Here is a 21,180-nt window from a genome sequence, read left to right on the forward strand (position 1 = left end):
CGGTAGTTGAGATAGTACAGAATTACAAATAGAAATACACACACATCACAAGTCAAATGTATGTAGTAATTAGTACAATAATTCTGGTATTTTGGTGGAATCGCTACGAATTGCTCATTTTACAAATAAAAACGCGATAGCGACATCATAAAGTCCTTAATTAACACATCAATAACTTTTCGAAGCGCTGATTTTTGTTATATATGATTTTTGTTATAAAGTTATAAATGTACTAAAAATAATAAATTAAACATAATGTTGTAGTTCAAAAACTGGAATTCCCAAACAATATCTTAGATAAACTGCTGAACTCCACTATCTTCTATCCAGTAACTACCTACTTACTACTTGATTACAAACACGAAGACAATACCAGTGTTCAAAATGATTCTGCGGAGACGACATCTAGTGATTTTGTTACTATTTGTACAAATATGTGCAATTCACAGCCGAAATATTACGAAAAGCAGTTTAGCTTTCGTAATTGATGACTCACAATCAATGACTGAAGAGATAGAGCAAGTGAAACAAAGTGTTGATTCTATTTTTGATACTGTGATGAATGCAAATAATTCTCAAATTAGTAATTACGTTCTGGTAACCTTCAATGATCCGGGTAAGTGCTACAGTATAGTACTAAACCATACCTAAAGTAAGTAGTTGTAAGTTCCTACTTTAAATCTATATAAGGAAACTCATAAGTTATTTATGTCAAACGAAGCGAAATCGATCTCTTAATTACCAGAGTTTTAGACATTATACTGGCATTACAGTACTAAAAAAGCTACCCATCAGGCACAATGAGAATCCGCACAGTGATTGATTTTAGAACTGTAGAAGTACGGCACCTGGGTGATAACTACATGTTTAAGCATAACGACTTAACAAAGTTTAACCGTCATGAATGGTTGAATATTAGTTTTAGTGTAATGATTCACACTTGGTTATCGGGCCTACTAGTATTATAATATTTTACATCCAATACACATTAATTTTTCTTAACTCCTGAAAAATCTTGGAATTAAAGACAGCCTCTATGGTCCGGCCGGTAGTGTATACCACCACTATTTGGAGGACTTGGATCCAATTTCCGGACGGTCAATACTATTAGCCTTTTACTAGTTTATAATAGATTATGCTCAATGTTTGAAGTTGTAGCAGCTTGTTGTTGGTAGCAGCTCCTTACATCATCAATAATTTATACCAGACATAATTATATTGTTAAAACCATTTGGCGATTAAAAAGAGTGACCAGGAGTTTCTTGCCAGCTTTTCTTGTTGGCCCTACGTTACGAACTGGCGGTAAATTCACTCTCTTTATCATTGACTATCATAAGTGTCAGCATTTGACCTAAATGAATAAATGATTTGATTTTGGTTGGGAACGATCCCGGTATATGAAAAATCTGCTCGCCTTCTGTTACACGAAACGATACTTTGCGTGTCTATATTTGATATTTTAGTTCTAATTATCTGGACTATATGTTCTTTACAAGATAACATTGAAACAGTGTTTGATAATAAAAATAAAATAAAGTTGAATCGTCTCGGTCAAGAATTTTGTTTTTCAGATAGCTCATTGATAAGGGCATTGATCTCCCACATAGGAGGCCTTCCTGTCACCTAGTAACGGGTTATACATAACAATATAAATCGAAAGCATTACAACAAGAGAGATAAAAATAGGATGCATCCGTAATCGACGTCTCTGTAGCACTGCTTAATGAGTTTTTGCTTAAATACTACTCAGCAATCAATCATTTATCTATCTTTTGGATAGAGATAACGCGATTGTTTCTTGAGTGCCACAAGCGTTGAGATCTAGAGTTATTCACTGTTATAAAAAATACACATCACCAAGCAGTACTTTCGAAACAAACAATTTATTGTATGTTCATTTTCAGATTATATATTACACGCAGTCACGAACGATCGCGTAAAATTTAAAACAGCTGCTTCAAAAGTGCATATTCGCTACGGCATTCCAGAATGTCCCGAACTAGCAATGTTAGGTATCAGAGCAGCTCTGCAGGATAGTTTGCCACAATCTATGTTGTATGTTTTCACCGATGCCGCAGCGAAAGACTATGAAGACTATGAAGAAATAAAGAGTCTTGCCCAACGCAACCAGTGCCAGGTAATTCATGAACTACATTTATTTATTACTAGAGGCCGCCCGTGACTTCGTCCGCGTGGAAACCCTTCCCGTGTAAATCCTGATCCCTCGGGAACTCCGGAATAAAAAGTAGCCTATGTGTTCTATTTGTTGTGGGTCTTTAGCTACCAAACATCCATACATACATACACAAACTTTCGCATTTATAATATTAGTAGGATAGTAGGATTCACTTCTGCAATTGAATAGATGTTTAGTAATAGTTTAGACTAACATTTAATTTAGTTAGTTAGTTTCACGCATTTGATAGCATATTTCATAGTATTACGTCATAAATATCTTATTAGTATAAACATATTCACAAGCGTTTTTAGGTACTGAGATAACCTCTTGCCTCGATCAAATGTAATATTCACACGTTTCTAATACTGACGTCGATATTCATCATTAATTAGTTGTACAGTAGGGGATTAACCTAAAATACTTTACTAAGTATTTATCGCATGTTAAGTTAACACCATATGTGTTTTCATAGCCATAGACAATGATAAAATGTTTTAAACAACATTCTTTAGCCTGGCAGAAACCATATTACTGTACATAATACAGGTTGAATGTTGACATTTTATCACCATTATTACCAATTACCAATAATAACCGTTGCTAAGATTAAGATGCTATTATTAGATATCTACTTTAGGTACAATTGTATAAGTTATGTGTAAAAAACCTATCACGAAACTATCCTATATTTTAAGTATTTAGATTTATTCCGCCATATTATGTAAACTCGTGCAGAAACCAAATCAGAGCACAGGAGTTATGTCGTATTTGTTTACCCTTTACAGGTGACCTTTTTGCTAACTGGAGACTGTGGTTCTAGAGATTCCGAAAATTATCAGGTTTACTACAAACTGGCAGAAGCTACATCAGGAGATGTATTTCATTTACTAAAAACCGACATACATGATGTAAGTATACGAAAATGGTCTGAATTATATCTCTTCTCCACTCCGTATATTCACGTTTACATCTAAACTACCAAGCTAGGGTGATATATTCTGATCGAAAAACATCAACTCAACATAGCACGTTCCAACATCTATACTAATATTATAAAGCTGAAGAGTTTGTTTGTTTGTTTGTTTGTTTGTTTGTTTGTTTGTTTGTTTGTTTGTTTGTTTGTTTGTTTGTTTGTTTGTTTGTTTGTTTGAACGCGCTAATCTCAGGAACTACTGATCCGATTTAAAAAATTCTTTGTGTGTTAGATAGCCTATTTATTGAGGAAGGCTATAGGCTATATATCATCACGCTACGACCAGTAGGAGCGGAGTAGCAACGAAAAATGTTACAAAAACGGGAAAAATATGACGCATTCTCTCTTATGTGACGCAAGCGAAGTTGCGCGGGTCAGCTAGTAGATTTATAAAATAGTTACAGTTACGAGAAGGATATCAAGACGCCTTGTAACTTCACTTGAAAATGTTTAATGTTTTAATATTACAGATATTGGAATACGTTAAAGAAAACGCGAAGGGTAGAACCGACATAATCGCGCAACAAACTTTTCCACCTGGAGACAATAATAAGTTTAAGGTTCCGGTCGATAGTAAGGTCGACGCATTTATGGCGGCCTTTGTTGGTAAAAATACTACTTTAAAAACAATAACCGATCCAGATGGTAATCCAGCTGATTATCATAATATCGTACATAAAGATGAAGCAACAGTGAGTCTCTACCATTACGTACATCAAGTAAATAGTTAATATCCAATTTAAATGATTAATCTATCATTAATATTTTCGTACAGATCGTAAAAGTACCCGATCCGAAGCCAGGTGACTATGTTGCAGTTTTTGGATCTAAGCATGAGACAAAGGCAAAAGCAGTAGCTAGAAGTGCCGTTACATTTGAATATGGCTTTTCTGAAAATATACCCGAAGATCTAAGTGAAACTGCTACTACACCAGCCGCAGGTATAGGACGTCCCATTATAATCTTTAAGGTGGTTCGCTACAATTTGTTCCTGTGTGTAGGCTTCATTCCCACGTGTATCCCCAAAGATATTAGTGCTATCTACTAATACATATTGTTTAAGTTTCCAATAAATTTTGTATCCAATAAATTTAACGGTAGGTATTTTTTAAAATACTTAGTGCAAAAAAGTATGTTTTGTGGCCTATTAATAAAAAATAATAATAGGTCCTCATTTAACATTAAATTTGACGTCAAACTTAACAAGAATCTTTTTGTTTTAGATGGAAAGACAATTCTGTCGATACTACTAAATGGTGACGGAGTCGAACTTGAGACCGCTAAACTACTTGACTTGAGCGGAAATGTCATAAGCGAGTATCCGTTGCACTTACTCCATAATGGAACCAAATTTTATATCACCAATACCTCATTTGATCCTCCACATGGAATATTTAAAATTGCAGTAAGTGCTTTGTTTAGTCATCAAATCTTAATTCAAACAACCCGATCATATTATAGACGCGCCTTATGCGACACGCACACCTCGTACGAGCATTAACGCGCGTCTGACTCTTGACGTCATCATTCATTTTGTCAATATAACATTTAAACATTGTGTACATTTAAAATCAAAAATGACAACAATAATAGCATTTACACATTATTTATACCGAACCTGCAATATAATGAGTTTTGCAAAAAAGTTATTCTTGTTCTAAGGTACACGGTTTCGATGTGGTCAAAAAAACACCTATAATACGGACTTCCACTCCTATTGAACGACAAAATCCTGCTCTTGGTAAGTCAATATTTCGATTACAATATATACATTTATTCAAACAACTTAACACCTTACGTAGTTTATAATTTGTTAAAACAATGCTGAATGCATTGTATTCTTACGTAAATATTGATGTCTACTACACAGATCTCTGAATTTAATCGAAACTAATCTATACTAATATTATAAAATTATAGAGTTTGTTTGTTTGTTTGATTGAACGCCCTAATCTCAGGAACTACTAGTGCGAATTGAGAAAAAATACTTAAGTGTCGGGTAGCCTATTTATTGAGGAAGGCTATAGGCTGTAACATCACGCTACCTCCAATAGGAGCAGAGTGCCAGTAAAAACAATTACAAAAACGGGTAAAATGGTGACACATTCTCTTGTGATGCAAACGAAGCAGCGCGGGTCAGCTAGTGCTATATAAATAAGCTCATTATTTTCTCTTACAGTGAAGGCTGTTGATGTTGCACCCACGGTGGAAATTAAAGGAAAGACAGATATAACTACGGATTACAACGCTCCAATAGAAATAAAATGTAAAGTACACGGTTATCCAAAACCCGACATTGTATGGCAGGACAAAGACACAGGATCTCTTTTGCCACATACCGTAAGACGTATTCATTTAAACTGTTTTATTTACAGCTTATTATCGCCCGTTTTGGACTACAATTTCATATCACTCAGAGTTATTAAAAGGTCGTCATATTTTTCTTCCCAATTTTTACTTTTTAAACAACTTTAATGCTTTCGTAAGACTTCGCACTAATTGTTTGTTTTTATTATAAAAGTAAATCTTATCGCTGTTTAAAATATAAAAGGTTTCATGTGCGAGTAAGCAGAATAACGCTTAGTGGTTATTTTTTTAGGTTTCAACAATAGATGCGCCCTATGACTATATGAGCTTTCTGAAAATAGATAAATTAACTAAAAATTCAACTTATGTATGTAAAGCAGAAAATTCACGAGGAGTAAATATTAAATATGTAACTGCCAACCCAATAGTATATTTTAACATACTGGAATCTCCTGAAGGTAAAAAACATTAGTATTTTTTATATTAAACGTTAAGCATATTATTGTAAGGTGTTAAACGAACCAGTCAAGATGAGAAACTCACTGAATTGATATCTTATCGCTGCATTACGAACGGTGTAAGCGATAATTATTATGGTTTTCCTACTGATGAAACTACGATTTTACTATAAGTATATGTATTTCAGATGAAACACGAATTAAATACAACGAAGAAGGATATATAAGATGTAAAGTAGATGCGCAGCCACCGGCTTCTATAACCTGGTACAAAGATGGCCTCTTGTTAACTAATAAGACACATAATAGGATTGTGATCTCTGAAGACATGACAACAGTAATCATAAAACAAATGGATCTTAAATCTCAGGGAAAGTTTTATTGCGAACCCAGAAATGAAATTAATAAGAAAGCGTTCTTCACATTAGTAAATATACCCGGATTAGGTAATCACAAAGTCTTGTGACTTTAATTATTAACATCTATATGTATTACACCCAAAAGTACAGACAAATATATTCTTAATACAACCATACTTCAAAGTTTGGGACGGTTTTCTCCCATGTAAAAGGAGTCGTCTCTTCGAAATTTGGGAACCTATTAATACTTTTACAGACTGTTTGCTATATTCTCATAATACAAAAATAATAATATTAATGTCCAAATTTCTAGCCAAACCAAAAATAACAAAATTAGTAGAAGAACTTCGTGTAAGAGAGGGAGGCAATGTCGAGCTGAACTGCACGTAAGTAAATATCGTAAAAGTATTTATGAAATTATTAGTAAATGAATCCCTTTTTTATACCAAGCGTTCTTAAAATATAAATTAATCATTTGAAAACCAAATTAACGTCTTTGAACTGGTTTTTGTTCTTTGTTGATAAATAGTTATATTTATAGGTTTCTTTTGTCTTAGAGTCTATCTAGTCACTAGCCTATTTCGAACAAGTGTACATACAGTATTTTTAAGTAACAAGGATCCCATATTTTTCTTCCCAAGAAAGCAAATCTCTTTCAATTTATATTTTTGTATTTAGTTGTACAGGTTATCCAACACCAACGATACGGTGGTATTTTCAACATCAAGACGACAACGTATTTAGAGACAAAAAGGAAATAACGCAATCAATACTCCTTACTAATATAACCGCCAATGACATAGGCGTGTACAGATGTAACGCAAAAAACGACATGGGAGCTGATTTCTACGCCATCAAATTAATATTAGAATGTTAGTAACTTCTTTCCTATTACTGGACACAGCTATAAATAAGTATTTGATTCATATTAATTGAGTATAAATATTTTTGTAGAACCGTCGTCTAAACAAAAAGCAGTACTCGCGTCAGTATTTTTTTTTTTATTTTTAGATCCCCCTGTCATCAAAGATAATCTAAAAAAAATAAGCGCCAAAGAGGGTGACGAAGTTATTATACCCTGTGACGTCATTGGTGAACCAAGACCGAAAGTAAAATGGTTACAAAATGGAAAAGAATTACATAACACAAAGGACATGCTCATAACCAGTAATGGTCTAAAGTTTGTATCAATGTTTTGGTAAAGTTACGAATTAATCATACAATTTATTACTAGTATTAAATTGTAAAGAAAACATGGAACAAAGAAGAAATTAGGTATTTTTGTTATGATTTCAGGTTTACTTCGATATCGCTTTCTAGTAAGGGAAAATACACGTGTAAAGCTGAAAATGAAGTAGGTTCCAGTGAGAAAGAAGTGCCTGTTGACGTTTACGGTGCGTCTAAAACAAAACTGCCTTTTGAGTAGTTATCATACGATTTATCTTACGTAATTTATTGAAACTTATAGTACTATAGCTCGATTCTCTAATACTATCGACTACCGACAACCGACTGCTATCAAGAAATTTTGTATGAAAATCTGATCAGCGCCTCTGACGGACGTCGTAAAAACTTTTTGGCAGTACATTCTAAATGACAAAATTTAGATAGCTAGTCGGTTGTCGGTAGTCGATAGTGGTAGAGAATCGAGCTACAGGTTACTTGTCACATTCACGGAAGACAAAATATACATTTTGTTGACATAAACTGTACTGTCTTTCTAGGCCCAGTTGATATAACGGTTCCAAAGGAAACTACTATTATAACAACAGTTGGTTTGAACGTGGCATTATTATGTGAGGCTAATGGATACCCTACCCCAGAAATCGAATGGACTTATAACAGTTTCGACGACAAGCTAGGAACAGTGGATTTACCGTAAGATCTATTTGTTAACAATATGTTTGTTCAAATGTATATGCGTTACACTGTAATAAATGGCCTTCGGGCGGCTTCAACAACTTTGACACTAGGTTGACCACTAACCATACGATAAGAAGAAGACTGTAATTCATTCATTCATATCGTATGGTTAGTGGTCAACCTAGTGTCAAAGTTGTTCAAGCCGCCCGTAAGGCCTTTGACATGGCTTAACGACTGTTATCTTAGTAGACAACAACCGGGACCGACTTTTTACGTGCCCTCCGAAGCACGGAGACGCCCAGCTCAAATACCACTAATGCGGTCACCCATCTATGGAATGACCGCGCCAAGGTTTGCTTCACCCACAGATCGTTTACCGACCGGTGAGCGCAACTGGCTATGGGCGCCTCATTTGTCACATTGTCCAGAAGACTGTAATAAAAATAAATATCCTTTATATACGTATGTCTAACAATCTGCATTAAATTATTTCAGATCTAAAAGTGCAGCCTTGGTTATACCAACAGTACAATTGAAAGATCAAGGAATCTACCTTTGTGAGGCAAAAAACGAATTTGGATCTAAGTACCTAATGTATAATGTTACAGTTTACGGTGAGTCATTAAATATTTAAATATTAAATGGGTATTTTTATATTAAGAAAACTTTCTTTATACAGCAAAATATGGACAGTAATGGGCATGCAGTGCCTGTTATGTATTGATATATGCTGAAAATCGTACAATAAAATGTTAAACGACCTCGTAAAGTCCATGCATTCGTAAATAGTGCGAGGTAGTAATTAAATGCTAATTTCGAATCACCAAGAAACCTCTATTTCTTCTTTACAGATCCACCTGAGATACAAACTGTGCTACCCAAAACGCTTACATACGTTAAGGGCGAAAAGACTGTGTTAATAGCATGTCAGGCGTCGGGCAATCCAACGCCTACAATCAAATGGACAAAAGACGGTCAAAATATTGCTATAGGTAACATTTTAACTTAATCAAATAACATAACATTATTTTCATAGGCTGGCTAGAATTCAAATGCTTGTTTAAGCCTAAAAAAGTTTCTAAAAACATATGAAAAGCTCGGAATTACCTAAAAATATTATTTTATCAAATTATTATAAACTAACACTACTACGTTTATTTAGTCCGCAATGTAACACAAAATAGAAATTTACTTTTCGTACACACTGAGTAAATGTCTACCTTTAAGTATTTTGCTACAATTCTAGCATTTACTAACAGATTAGCATCTTTCATTATAGATCTGAACAGTACTTACCTATATAGTTTTTAAAGATTAGTTATAGATTTTGCGATATTGCGATTTGTTTCTAGTGACACAATTAACAGAACATTAATCTGTATTATCTAAATAAATAAATAAAAAAAATATTTCACTCAATAGGTACAGAATGGTATGACGTTGAAGATGGTACGCTTATAATAAGGAACATCGATGAAGTATCACAAGGTTCATATGAATGCTTAGCTGAGAACGTAGCTGGCAATGACACTGCGAAATATGATGTAATCGTCAATGGTAATGTATACTTAAGTCTTGTTTATTATTATAAATTTATCGTCAAAAATAGCTTAAAGTTTATTGATGATTCATACTTTATTGCAAAATGAATATCGAATTAGTCGATTATATATTATTAATCGCTCGTTAAGTAATATACCTAGGTTTGTGTTTGTTGTCATTTTTAGTTATTTAAGGTTGTGAAAATTATGTTATTTTTTTAGCTAAGCCTCAAATACAAAATTTGTATCCAAGCAAGACATTTACGCCCATAAATGGTGCCGCAGAATTAAGAATTGAGTGTAAAGCCTCGGGCAACCCAGAACCGACAATAACATGGAAGAAGGATGGTGCAAACATAGCTGCAGGTGTGAAATAAATGTATATATTTGGATCTCACGATCATATGATCCCAAATTAAGCGGAGTGTACAAATTAAACCAGATAACCTATAAACACACTTCTAAGTACTTGCATCCGAGCTTAAAACAGCTCGTGCTCATCACGACAAAATTGATCCTGGGTGGGATTCAAACCTACCCAGCCAGTCGCTACGATTATTTCGCTAAACTTGCAGTCCAAAATATATTTCTGTATCATTTTTGAAGTTCAGAAAAAAAAGAGTAAAGATTTCTAGAAGTAAAATTGCCTAGACCTGTCTATAATGTACTATGATTTTAGAAAATTCTTTATTAATAAATTCCTCAATATTACAGGTTCAGAGCACTACGACATAAGCAACGGGACATTAATAATCAAAAATATTGACGACACATTAGCTGGAAAATATAAATGCGCAGCAGAAAATATAATCGGAAATGATACATTGACGTATGAAGTCGACGTTTATGGTAGTATTGTCTCTATTGTTGTAACCTTACACATCTTACCAATTAATATGGTTAGCCAAATCTAAACAACAATTCTGTGTATTTTCTTAGACATCTAGATGTCTACATCGACTACAATGAATTATATGCATAGTTATTTATTTACAGTTTTGCCAAAAATACAAGATGTGCCTCTAAACCGAACAATTACGTACAAAGAGGGAGAGCCGAAGGAATTGATAGAATGTCAGGCTACTGGTAATCCTAAACCTACAATCTACTGGATAAAAGACGGCCAAAATATGGCAACAGGTAATACTAATACCAAAATAATAATACTAGGCAATACTTACATATATTATACTAAAAAAATTGACGATTTTAGTACTTAAGACAAGTCAAGGCACTTGTTCATCATAATATATTTATACTACTCATGGACTCTATATTCGAGGTACATAGGTAGTAGTTCACATTCGCCACAATAAACGTGTAATTATCAAAATTTGTAATTTATTTAGCAGATGCAGAATGGTATGGCACCGAAGATGGAACTCTAATCATTAGAAATGTTGTCAAGAAATCAGAAGGTTCTTACGTCTGTACGGCTATAAATGCGGCAGGCATTGACACTGTACAATATGATGTTATCGTTAATGGTAAAGTACACTTGTGGTTTTTCAACAAGAATTTTATTAGTTGTTGTGTTTTCCTTTAAATAAAACGCAATCATACCAAACACGAAAGTAGGTATTGTTCGTTTTACTAGTCAGCATACTGGAGAGTCAACATTTATGGAGTACATTTTATGGAAGCTCTATTTTTCGGTAACTCGGCCTTAACGAATGATTTACCTGCTGTTATTTAATTGTTGATATCCATATTAATACTAACTTATTTTATTACTTATGTATATTTCTACTTTTTATAATAGTAGCTTAACAATAATTCTACACGGTTTAATTATTTTCAGTTGCACCTAAAATACATGATATGTATCCAAACAGGACATTTACGCCCATAAAAGGTAGCACAGAATTAAAAATAGAGTGCCAAGCTTCGGGCACTCCGGAGCCTACAATATCGTGGAAAAAAGATGGCGTTAGCATAATTCCAGGTACTTAGCACAAACTTCTAGAACAAAATCAGCTTATAATAATATGACGTGTTGATTGCAAAACTCAAAGAGTATAATATAATATAGGACGATATTTCAAAGATTATACCTCTAATATATCGAATACTATGTATTCAGTTTTGTGTTAAAGTTAAACATTTTTTTAAATAATTAACGTTAATTTAAGATAAAAATAAAAGGTTATATGAAAACTAATATAACTTACTTCGGCAGGTTCCAACCATTACGATATTACTAATGGAGCACTTATAATCAAGAACATTGACGAAAGTTTAGCTGGAAAATATGAATGCTTAGCGGAAAACATTATCGGATATGACAAAGTGCCATACGATGTTGACGTTTTTGGTAATAAAAAATCTTTATAAGCAATATTAATGCATTTGTTGATGCTAATGATAACTCAACAATGTATAATGATTTATTTACAGTTTTACCAGAAATTATAAATCTGCCTTCAAACAAGACATTTACGTACGTCGAGGGCGAGCCGAAAGTACTAATAGAATGTCAGGTCACCGGCAACCCTAAGCCTACTGTTTTCTGGACAAAAGATGGCCAAAATATTGCTTCAGGTAATATATAAAATATTATTAATACAGCGATAAAAACTGAGATATTATATATCTAATTCGGATCATGCAATAATATAACTACATTATAATAATACAAGAAATTAAAAGCATTAAGAATGTACTTCATTATTTAGACACATCGCCTACGGAATAGTTATATTATTAACAGATTCTGCCAATGCTTTTCATGATCATTTGTATTTTGTTCACCAGATTCAACAAAGTATCAAGTTGAAGAGGGAACTCTTATATTAAGGGATATTGATAAAAAAGCATCGGAAGGTTCTTACACGTGTGTGGCTATAAACGTAGCGGGCAAGGACAGCGTGCAATACGACATAATAGTACATGGTAATGTAAACACTTGGATATTCGTATACTATACAAGCTTACATATATTTAGAGTTGATATGGTGGCACAATAACACAGTGAACTAGTTTCATCCAACTTTTAATTTATAATTAATTATTTTCTATTTTCTAGTTCCACCGAAAATATTAAATGAATATCCAAACAAGACCTTTACTCCTATAAAGGGTGACGCAGAATTAAGAATCAAGTGTGAAGCTTCAGGTTACCCAGAACCTACAATAACTTGGAAAAAAGACGGCGTAAACATAGTTTCAGGTAATTATTTTATCTCTGCAGCAGAAATAGCTCTAAAAACTCAGCCTTGTTTTTATTTGATTATAAAATAATTGAAACCAATTTCTTCATCAGGTTCAGATCACTACGACATCATAGATGGAGTTCTCATAATCAAGAATATTGATGAAATATTAGCTGGCAGTTATGAATGTTCAGCAATTAATATAGTTACGACCGATACCGTGACATATGATGTGAACGTTTATGGTAGTATTCTTTGCCTATGAAAAACTAAGTGAATATTAAACATAGACACGGTAACATAATACTTTTTTCTTCAGTTCCAGCCAATATAGATGAGCCTAAAGTTAGTTCAATAGAAACAACAATTAATGAGGACCAGATATTAAACTGCGGAGCGCACGGAAATCCTTCTCCAGAAATAAAATGGTTTTACCATGACCTGAACAACGAGACATCAACGGAATTAAGGCGAGATATTTCAAAAGAATTATTTTTATTGGCAGATTAATTGATTGCTTATATGACGTTTTGATTTTATTTTTACAGTGAAAAAACAATGTCTTTGCATTTACACAATTTACAAATGAAGGATCAAGGTTATTACCAATGTATAGCAACTAACAATTTGGGATCGACGTCCATTACTTACAAAGTCACGGTTAATGGTAAGAGTTGTTTTGTTATTAATTAGGTACTGAAAATGGTATCAATTTACAATCATTTTAAGCTTCGTTTCTTTAGAATAACGACAACAATTTGTAACGTTATTAAACCAGTGTGTATTAAGAAGATATATTATACTATGTCAACTGCATGTTCTGACCAATATTAAAGATTGGATTGAATAGAGTTGTCATATTATTGAATTAATAACATAGTTTTATTTTATGTCAATTACTTACAGCTCTGCCAGAAATAGAACGCAAACATAAAAAAGAAACATTCACGCCTTTAAGGGGAGATCCAGAATTAAAAATTGAATGTAAAGCCAAGGGCAATCCTGAGCCAACGATTACCTGGAAAAAGGACGACTCCGACATAACTCCTGGTAATATATTTTACCTCTCTCTATCTCAGGAGGGGTTCGCTATTTTACCCTGTACCGTAGTAAAATGTTAAAATAATGATATTTATTTATTTTACCTATTTCTCTAGGTACTGTGTATGACGTTCAGGGCGGGGTTCTAATAATCAAGAACATCGATGAAAAATCAGGAGGGTTGTATGTATGCTTAGCTCGAAATAAACTGGGCAACGACACCGAGAAATATAATGTCATCGTTAGTGGTAAAGAACGTTAAATATTTTAATTATAATAATATATTTAAGTAATAAATGTACCTGTAGTTGAACTAAGTAAGTGAAAATACTTTGTTACAGTTCCACCCTACATAGAAAAAGCTGAGAGCACTGTAGAGAAAATGGTCGGACAACATTTAGAGTTGAAGTGTCTAGCGCATGGAACTCCAGAGCCTGATATACAATGGTTTCACAACGGCCGGAAAATTCGGTAAATTTACAGGAAACAACAAATAAACATCCACTTTTGTTGCTAAATTAAAATATGTTACTACATGTGTGTTCATTCTAGTAAAGCAAACTCAAATCTTTGTGATATGCCGCCTCAGTAGTAATTTCTAACTTAATTTAGGCTACTGTATATCAGTAGCTTAAATTAAGTTTGTAATAACAATTAATATTTGTTTTTAGATCCAATTCCGCACGTTTGACTTTTCTACTAGTACAACTGACCGATCAGGGAAGTTACAAGTGCGTAGCGAGAAATGCTGTAGGATCAGCAGACATGGACTACAATGTTTATGTTAACGGTATGGATTAGTTATACTTATAATAAAATTAGGGTTAGCTTCACATTATAGTAATAAACTCCAGATGACTTACCTGCTAGATAAAGTGACAACAAATGTTTGAAAACACCTGTCAAAGTTTTATCAGATATGCTATCTCATAGTCACCTAAAAATGGTGAAACCTACCTTTTCACAATTACAGTACATAAGCAATTCGTAAAATATTTGTACATATTTTACAGCTCCTCCTTCGATGAATAATAAGTATACAAGTAAAACATTCTACCCAGTAAATGGTGATTTGGTGTTAAAGATTAAGTGTCAAGCAACAGGAAGTCCTCCACCAACCTTTGTCTGGAAAAAAGATAATTTAACCATCGTCCCAGGTTGGTATTTTTGTATTTACTTACATATTTATTTAAAAGTTATTGTAACTGATTTGTGATTAAGGCGATTTTGTGTTTTTAACGACAGATATATTGTATTTTTATTATTGATTTTAAACAAAATAAACTCGCAAGCGCAAATTGCATTATTTGGTTGAATTACATGCATGAAGTTTGCGCTTGCGCTTGCGAGTTTAACGAAGTCATTAATGGATCCGTTCAGTACCTCGATTCTGTACCACTATCGACTACCGACAACCGGCTAGCTATCGAAATTTTGACATTTAGAATGTACTGCCAAAATGTTTCCTACGACACCCGTCAGAGGCGCTGATCAGATTTTCATACAAAATTTCTCGATGACAGGTCGGTTGTCGGTAGTCGATAGAAGTAGAAAATCGAGCTTCAGCTCTCAGTGTAAACCGGGATTAAATAATGCAGAATGTGGAGCAGAACTAAACAGTACATAACTTATTTCATTAGGTACAGATCAATACGACGTTGAAGACGGGACATTGATAGTGAAAAATATAAACGAACAATCAAAAGGGACGTATATATGCCTCGCTCAAAACAAAATAGGAAAAGATTCTGATTCGTACGATGTGGTTGTTAGAGGTAATACATCTAGAATTGATAAGTTTTTTATCCTAGCCCTATTCCAACACTACGGTGTCTAGTTAATCACATAATTATCTAAGGACATTTTAGAATCTTTTTTCCAATTCCTAATTATTATTATATCATCAGATCATTAATTTTTTCATTTAAAAATGAATTTACCAAATACAAAATAGAAAAGCACGATTGGTACTTAGTATATTAACTTGCGAATAATAATTTTGAGTTTGGAAGAACTGGGTACCTGAGTATCTTAATGTTATCTCAAAACTTGATCCTGCATACGTACTTAATTTTCAGAGTTTCCACCAGCTCCTTACACAGTAAAATCTGAGCAGATAGTCGAAATAGGAACTAGCGCCAACATCATGTGTAATATATCTCACGATACAACTGACTCAGTACGCTGGTATAAGGTAACTACGTGTGTTCTTTTATTTTTATTATTTTGTATTGTTAGATTATGATTGATTATAATAATAATGGCACACTTTTACTAGTCAAACAGTAAGTCATCAGGTTTTACATGAAAAATATTTCTTAAAACTTACAGAAGAATAAATTGATAGCAAAAGGTGAACTTACACTAACAAACGCACAATCTGGAGATAGTGATATCTATTCATGCCGAGTAAGTGGTACTCAGTGGTCACGTACCGCACATGTTCGCGTAAAAGTTGGAAACAAACCGCGTTTCACGACAACTGAGGAAGAAAACGTAAATTTCGTAGAAGGCGATTCTGTAAGACTCATTTGCAGTGCAACACAAAAACCCAAAACAAAAGAAAAATTAAAGGTAAGTAGCGAATATAAACAACTATTCTACATAGGATTCATGCTGACATGGATTGTATTGTCAATAAAAAGCGTGAAATCAATAAAAAAAACTGGGTTAAAATCATCCGACAAATCATTACAGGTAACGTGGAAGCATAACGGCAATAAAATAAAAGGTGAACGTATGTTTTACAACTTGAAAATGGCGTTAGACAAGAAAGGAACTTATACATGTGAAGTTAGTAATAGTTTTGGAACTATTAGCCGCTCATTCAATATCGGATCTCAAGGTAAATGTCAAAAACTACGAATATTACATCAAACCTAACGACTGAAGGATCTAAACCTCAGATCCTTGTGCGGCAGTGCCTTACACCACCGACCGCGCCACAGAAGCAGTCGAAGTCGAATTCATATTGCTTATGCTTTTTTTCCAGATTGTATGTTAGATACGAAACACGATTTTTTGACCGGTAATCAACCTGTAATGCTGACAATGTCAAAGAATTGGGCACCATTCCAACCCAAGGACGGTTACATAACCATGAAGAAAAAAGAAATACTTCTACTACACTGTCCAAGCGGATTTAATAACATTCCTTCTAGAAATACAGTAAACGCAACTTGTGAAGGAGATGATAATTTTGAAGCCAATGGACAAATATATGCACTAAGAGATATCAAATGCAATGCAGAAGTGGAGCCAACTGTTCACCACACAAACCGTCCTTGTTCGAACGGTAACACAGAGTATGTCAATGTAGGATATAATGTAGAAAATCAATTTATCAACGTTTATGATGTGTGTCTAGACAAAGATAACAATGTACCCTTACATACGAGACATGAGCTATCTCCCGCTCAGTACGGCGTCTCTCAAAACACATCTAATTGGTTCAAACACAGTTTGTTACCGTTTGAATTTGACACAATGTATAATTGTGAAAATCAAATTACCGACATAAACTTGTTTCAATCATATGATGGTTGCTGTTTCGATAGGAGACAACTTGTTAATCCGAAAGATTTGCAGCCCGGAGTACCGACAACAGCAGCCTTTACTTATTTGAACGTTGTTCCTCACTGGAGTACCTGTAACTCTAAAGTAAGTATAGGTTTTATTTAACAGATGTAATGTTTGTCATCATTTATATTATCATATTATTATTTTTAATTTCAGAATTGGGCTGAAGTGGAAGAAAGAGTTAGAAATCTCTCAAAATCACTTGGAAAGAAATTGACAATAACGACGGGTACAGCGGAACCTCTACCAAGTCAATCATTTTCTAAGGCTATTATGCTTCACGATAATCGAGATGCAAAACAACCCGTGGCAAAATATTTATGGAAGGTATGAATATTACAAGTTTTTTTTATCTGTGTGATTCTTGCTAATATTATACTATTGTGACCTTTTCACGCAAAAATGACTACATTGTTTTTTATTTAATACAGTTTTTAAAATGAATTGGCACATAATATATAATACTTTTTATCTCCGAAAATCTGTACAAACATATTTTTTACCATGTGCCTTCAGAATCATTATAATAATATGATCTGAAACTAAAATAACGTCATATTTTGTTAACAGATAGTGCAAGACGAATCAAGTTCCGTTGCTATAATACAAACGAATGTTCCTGGATTATCACCAGCTGACGCTGATTTGTATCTTAAATGTTTTGATGTTTGCGACCAGATTGCATGGATGAAAGGAACAAATTGGCACAATACGGCGGATGGATATACGTATTGTTGTTCAATTCAAAACTTTGAAAAGGGTTTCAACTACTCCGGTTTGTTCAATGATGGCAAAACAACACTTTTGTCTGAACCATTATCAGTGGATAGTTCTCATAGCGTCAGTAAAGTATGATTATTTTACAGTGGTGATACTTCTTTCATAACGCAGTAATTCATTAATTTCTCAACAGTATCTTGTCAATAAGGTCTTGGAACAGTTTAACGCCATGAGTGCTAATTTCATATCCCAGCCACGTATGTGAAAAATACATACTCTCGTTCCACATAGTTTAAATGCGTATACGCGATTGTTCACTCGCATCATACAAATAGGCGCTCGGTATGAATCAATTCTTGAACATAGGTGTACACTTCACTACAACCAGTTCCAGGTTAGGTATAAATGGTAAACTGCGCTGAAGTAAATTTTTTTTTTTTAAATTTAGATCATGATTTTATTTGCAAATGAAAACCAAAGATATTACAAAATAGTATCATCACACTTTTACTCGCCGGATGTGCTAAAATATTCATGATATTGGCAACAGCTCATTGACTTTCACTCAGGCTTGAGTTACAGTAACTTGTACATATTTCTACCAATATCCATAGTCGAATTAATTATGTTTGTTACGTGCTCCCGTGAAAAGTTCTAGAAGCTTACAGACCTCATAGACTTGCAGTATTAAATCTTCCCCATTTTGGGCACTAATCTTAAAATCACAATATATTACTACTAGTATGTACATCGAAAACCAAAGCAATTTTTTTTACGAGTATTTACTCTACTAACGCATTTGGGTTCAAATGTCTTTGGAAGTCTTGAGCAACACCCATTACAAGATGTAAAGCGAACTAAAATTAAGTAAATGCAAAATATAGATTTACACTTGTAACAAAATATATAAATAAAAAACGGAAACTTAGATTACAGAAGCAAAATATAAATATACAGCCTTGGCCAAAAGTATTAGGCACCCTATAAATTACTGCATATTTCAAGATTACAGAGAAATAAAACTAATTGTAATGATTAAAGTACTTTATTTCCATTAGAACATTATAAAAACACCAATACTTTGTTGAGTCACCATTTGATTTTATGACAGCAGCATCTCTGTGGTCATACTACGTACAAGTTTCGTACAATCCTTTGTTGAAAATGCATCCCATTTTTGCACTAACGCGTTTTTTGAAGCAGTTTTTGATGTTTTCGAGTGTTCTGTTACTTTTTCTTCTTAAAATACATCACAAATGCTTAATGGGGCTTAGGTCCAGGGACTGGACAAGCCATTCCAACGGATCAATAAAATTATCAGTAAACCAGCGCAACGTGGTGGTTGACTTGTAACACAAAGCATTGCCTTGATGGAATTTCACCATTTAGGTTAGTGTCACAAAAAAAACACGGAAACAAAGGTACGAGAGCAGTTTCCAGCACATTAATGTACTTTTCACTTTTTATGCGAGTTTTGCAATTGAACATTTGGCCGACTCCATCAGCAGCCATTCAACCCCAAATCATTACACTGTCTGCGCCGTGTTTTATGCGTGGGACTACGCAATTTAGGTGATAATCTTCACCTCTGCGTCGCCTCACGAACGCCACACCTGGTGTTTAAAATACCTGTAAATTAGAAAAAAAATCACACATTACAAACCCTTATAACATTTAAGATTGCAGACTAGCATTTCATTGATCGTTGATATTGTGTTATAGACTGAATTAGTAAAACTAACCTCAAGTTGGAATTCATCACACCACAGCACATTAGACCAATCCTCCACCGCGAAATGTTGGTGTCTCAGAGCACACTCAAGTCGTTTTCTTTGGTCGCCTCCTGCAAGCCACGGCTGCTTCCTGGCTTTACAACCTTTTAAGCCTTCTTCTACCAGCCTCTGTCTTGCAGTTCAAGTGCTTATCGGGTTTCCAATCTCTTCAGTTAAAGCGGCAGCGAGCTTCAAAGAAGTTTTTTTTCTGTATTTTACCGACCCACAGATAAGTTTCCTATTCTGACGGCTAGTAGGCATTCGTTTTCTGCCTGTTCTTGGTTTATTTGTGTGCATGCTAGTCTCAGCGAATCGTTTAATAACTGATTGCACTGAACACCACGAACATCTCACCAACTGTGCGATATCTTTCTGATTCTTACCTTGCTCATGGAAAAGTTCGAAATTAACACGATTTTTAAAAGTAATTTCGTTTGTTTTTGGCATTTTCAAATAGATTTCTTCTCGCTTTAATCACAAAACCACAAATGTTCTAGCTTTAAGCTTAGACTTTCAAATGCAGACTGACAAAACATCAAAAACAAAGTTGTAAGAAATTATGATATTTGGTCATTGATGCACCAGTTGTTAATCGACCACTAAAATTTGCCACTCATTGTTTTTAATAGTGATTTAAGACACCAAGATTAATTTTCAATCGATTATTTATTCATTATTCAAATAGCACAAGTGTGTAGTAACTTTATTGGGGGTGCCTAATACTTCTGGCCAAGGCTGTATTTTTTTTCTGTTCGTTTCTGTTTCTAGTGTTATTTTACCAAATGTCCATAACAATACAGTAGTCCCAAAGATTATATCTCGTAATAGTAAAAATAGGTAAACAATTGTACATATAAAAATATATATAATTATGGACAACTGAAGACTTTTATTTATTTCTACAGCACCTTTTCAGATAATGTAAAGAGGGCGACTATTAGAATCACACCCGCTTCGTCCCTTCTGTGTATAAATGGCTTTTAGCATTGTCACGACGACTCACTGGTAGTTCTGAAGTACGATATATGTATATGTACGTTCAACAAGTACTATAACTTCAACTTTATTGTTACATATTGATTTACATTTTATTAGAAAACACCAGCCAAAAGAATTGTTAAGCGCTTGTTGCAGTCAACAACAGACTTTCAATACAATACGTGAAGGCCGCGGCAATGACATTACGATCCTTTAGTATCTGACATTAAACTCTTCTATGACTATTACTATAAACAA

The 21,180-nt window shown here is 33.9% G+C and overlaps 1 protein-coding gene across 2 annotated transcripts; it reads left to right on the forward strand.

The window, feature by feature from the left end:
- Nucleotides 1-486: 486 nt before the first annotated feature.
- LOC142980394 (hemicentin-1-like) lies at nucleotides 487-19,621 on the forward strand. Of its 2 annotated transcripts, none has more exons than XM_076125733.1 (42): nucleotides 487-616; nucleotides 1,905-2,137; nucleotides 2,965-3,087; nucleotides 3,623-3,844; nucleotides 3,928-4,093; nucleotides 4,376-4,557; nucleotides 4,815-4,893; nucleotides 5,332-5,492; nucleotides 5,752-5,917; nucleotides 6,106-6,363; nucleotides 6,590-6,662; nucleotides 6,955-7,148; nucleotides 7,288-7,456; nucleotides 7,573-7,670; nucleotides 8,001-8,154; nucleotides 8,635-8,753; nucleotides 8,991-9,131; nucleotides 9,562-9,696; nucleotides 9,903-10,046; nucleotides 10,395-10,529; nucleotides 10,677-10,820; nucleotides 11,030-11,167; nucleotides 11,482-11,625; nucleotides 11,860-11,994; nucleotides 12,078-12,221; nucleotides 12,435-12,572; nucleotides 12,706-12,849; nucleotides 12,943-13,077; nucleotides 13,152-13,302; nucleotides 13,381-13,499; nucleotides 13,739-13,882; nucleotides 13,990-14,121; nucleotides 14,215-14,344; nucleotides 14,545-14,663; nucleotides 14,887-15,030; nucleotides 15,514-15,648; nucleotides 15,952-16,067; nucleotides 16,205-16,447; nucleotides 16,571-16,718; nucleotides 16,866-17,533; nucleotides 17,609-17,779; nucleotides 18,023-19,621. In XM_076125733.1, exons 1-42 carry the CDS (start codon nucleotides 502-504, stop codon nucleotides 18,305-18,307), a joined length of 6,894 nt encoding a protein of 2,297 aa, XP_075981848.1. In that variant the 5' UTR covers nucleotides 487-501; the 3' UTR covers nucleotides 18,308-19,621. The 2 variants fall into 2 exon arrangements, with proteins under 2 accessions (XP_075981848.1, XP_075981849.1); XM_076125734.1 differs by having other exon boundaries at nucleotides 11,033-11,167.
- The last annotated feature ends 1,559 nt before the right edge of the window (nucleotides 19,622-21,180 follow it).

Source organism: Anticarsia gemmatalis, chromosome 18 (genome assembly GCF_050436995.1).
Source record: "Anticarsia gemmatalis isolate Benzon Research Colony breed Stoneville strain chromosome 18, ilAntGemm2 primary, whole genome shotgun sequence".
NCBI lineage: Eukaryota > Metazoa > Arthropoda > Insecta > Lepidoptera > Erebidae > Anticarsia > Anticarsia gemmatalis.

Coding starts and splice junctions, on each gene's coding strand:
- LOC142980394 (XM_076125733.1), top strand. CDS start 502: ATGACTGAAGAGATAGAGCAAGTGAAACAAAGTGTTGATTCTATTTTT. Junction 8,754..8,990: donor GTATAATGTTACAGTTTACG/GTGAGTCATTAA, acceptor TCTTCTTTACAG/ATCCACCTGAGATACAAACT. Junction 16,448..16,570: donor AAACAAAAGAAAAATTAAAG/GTAAGTAGCGAA, acceptor AAATCATTACAG/GTAACGTGGAAGCATAACGG.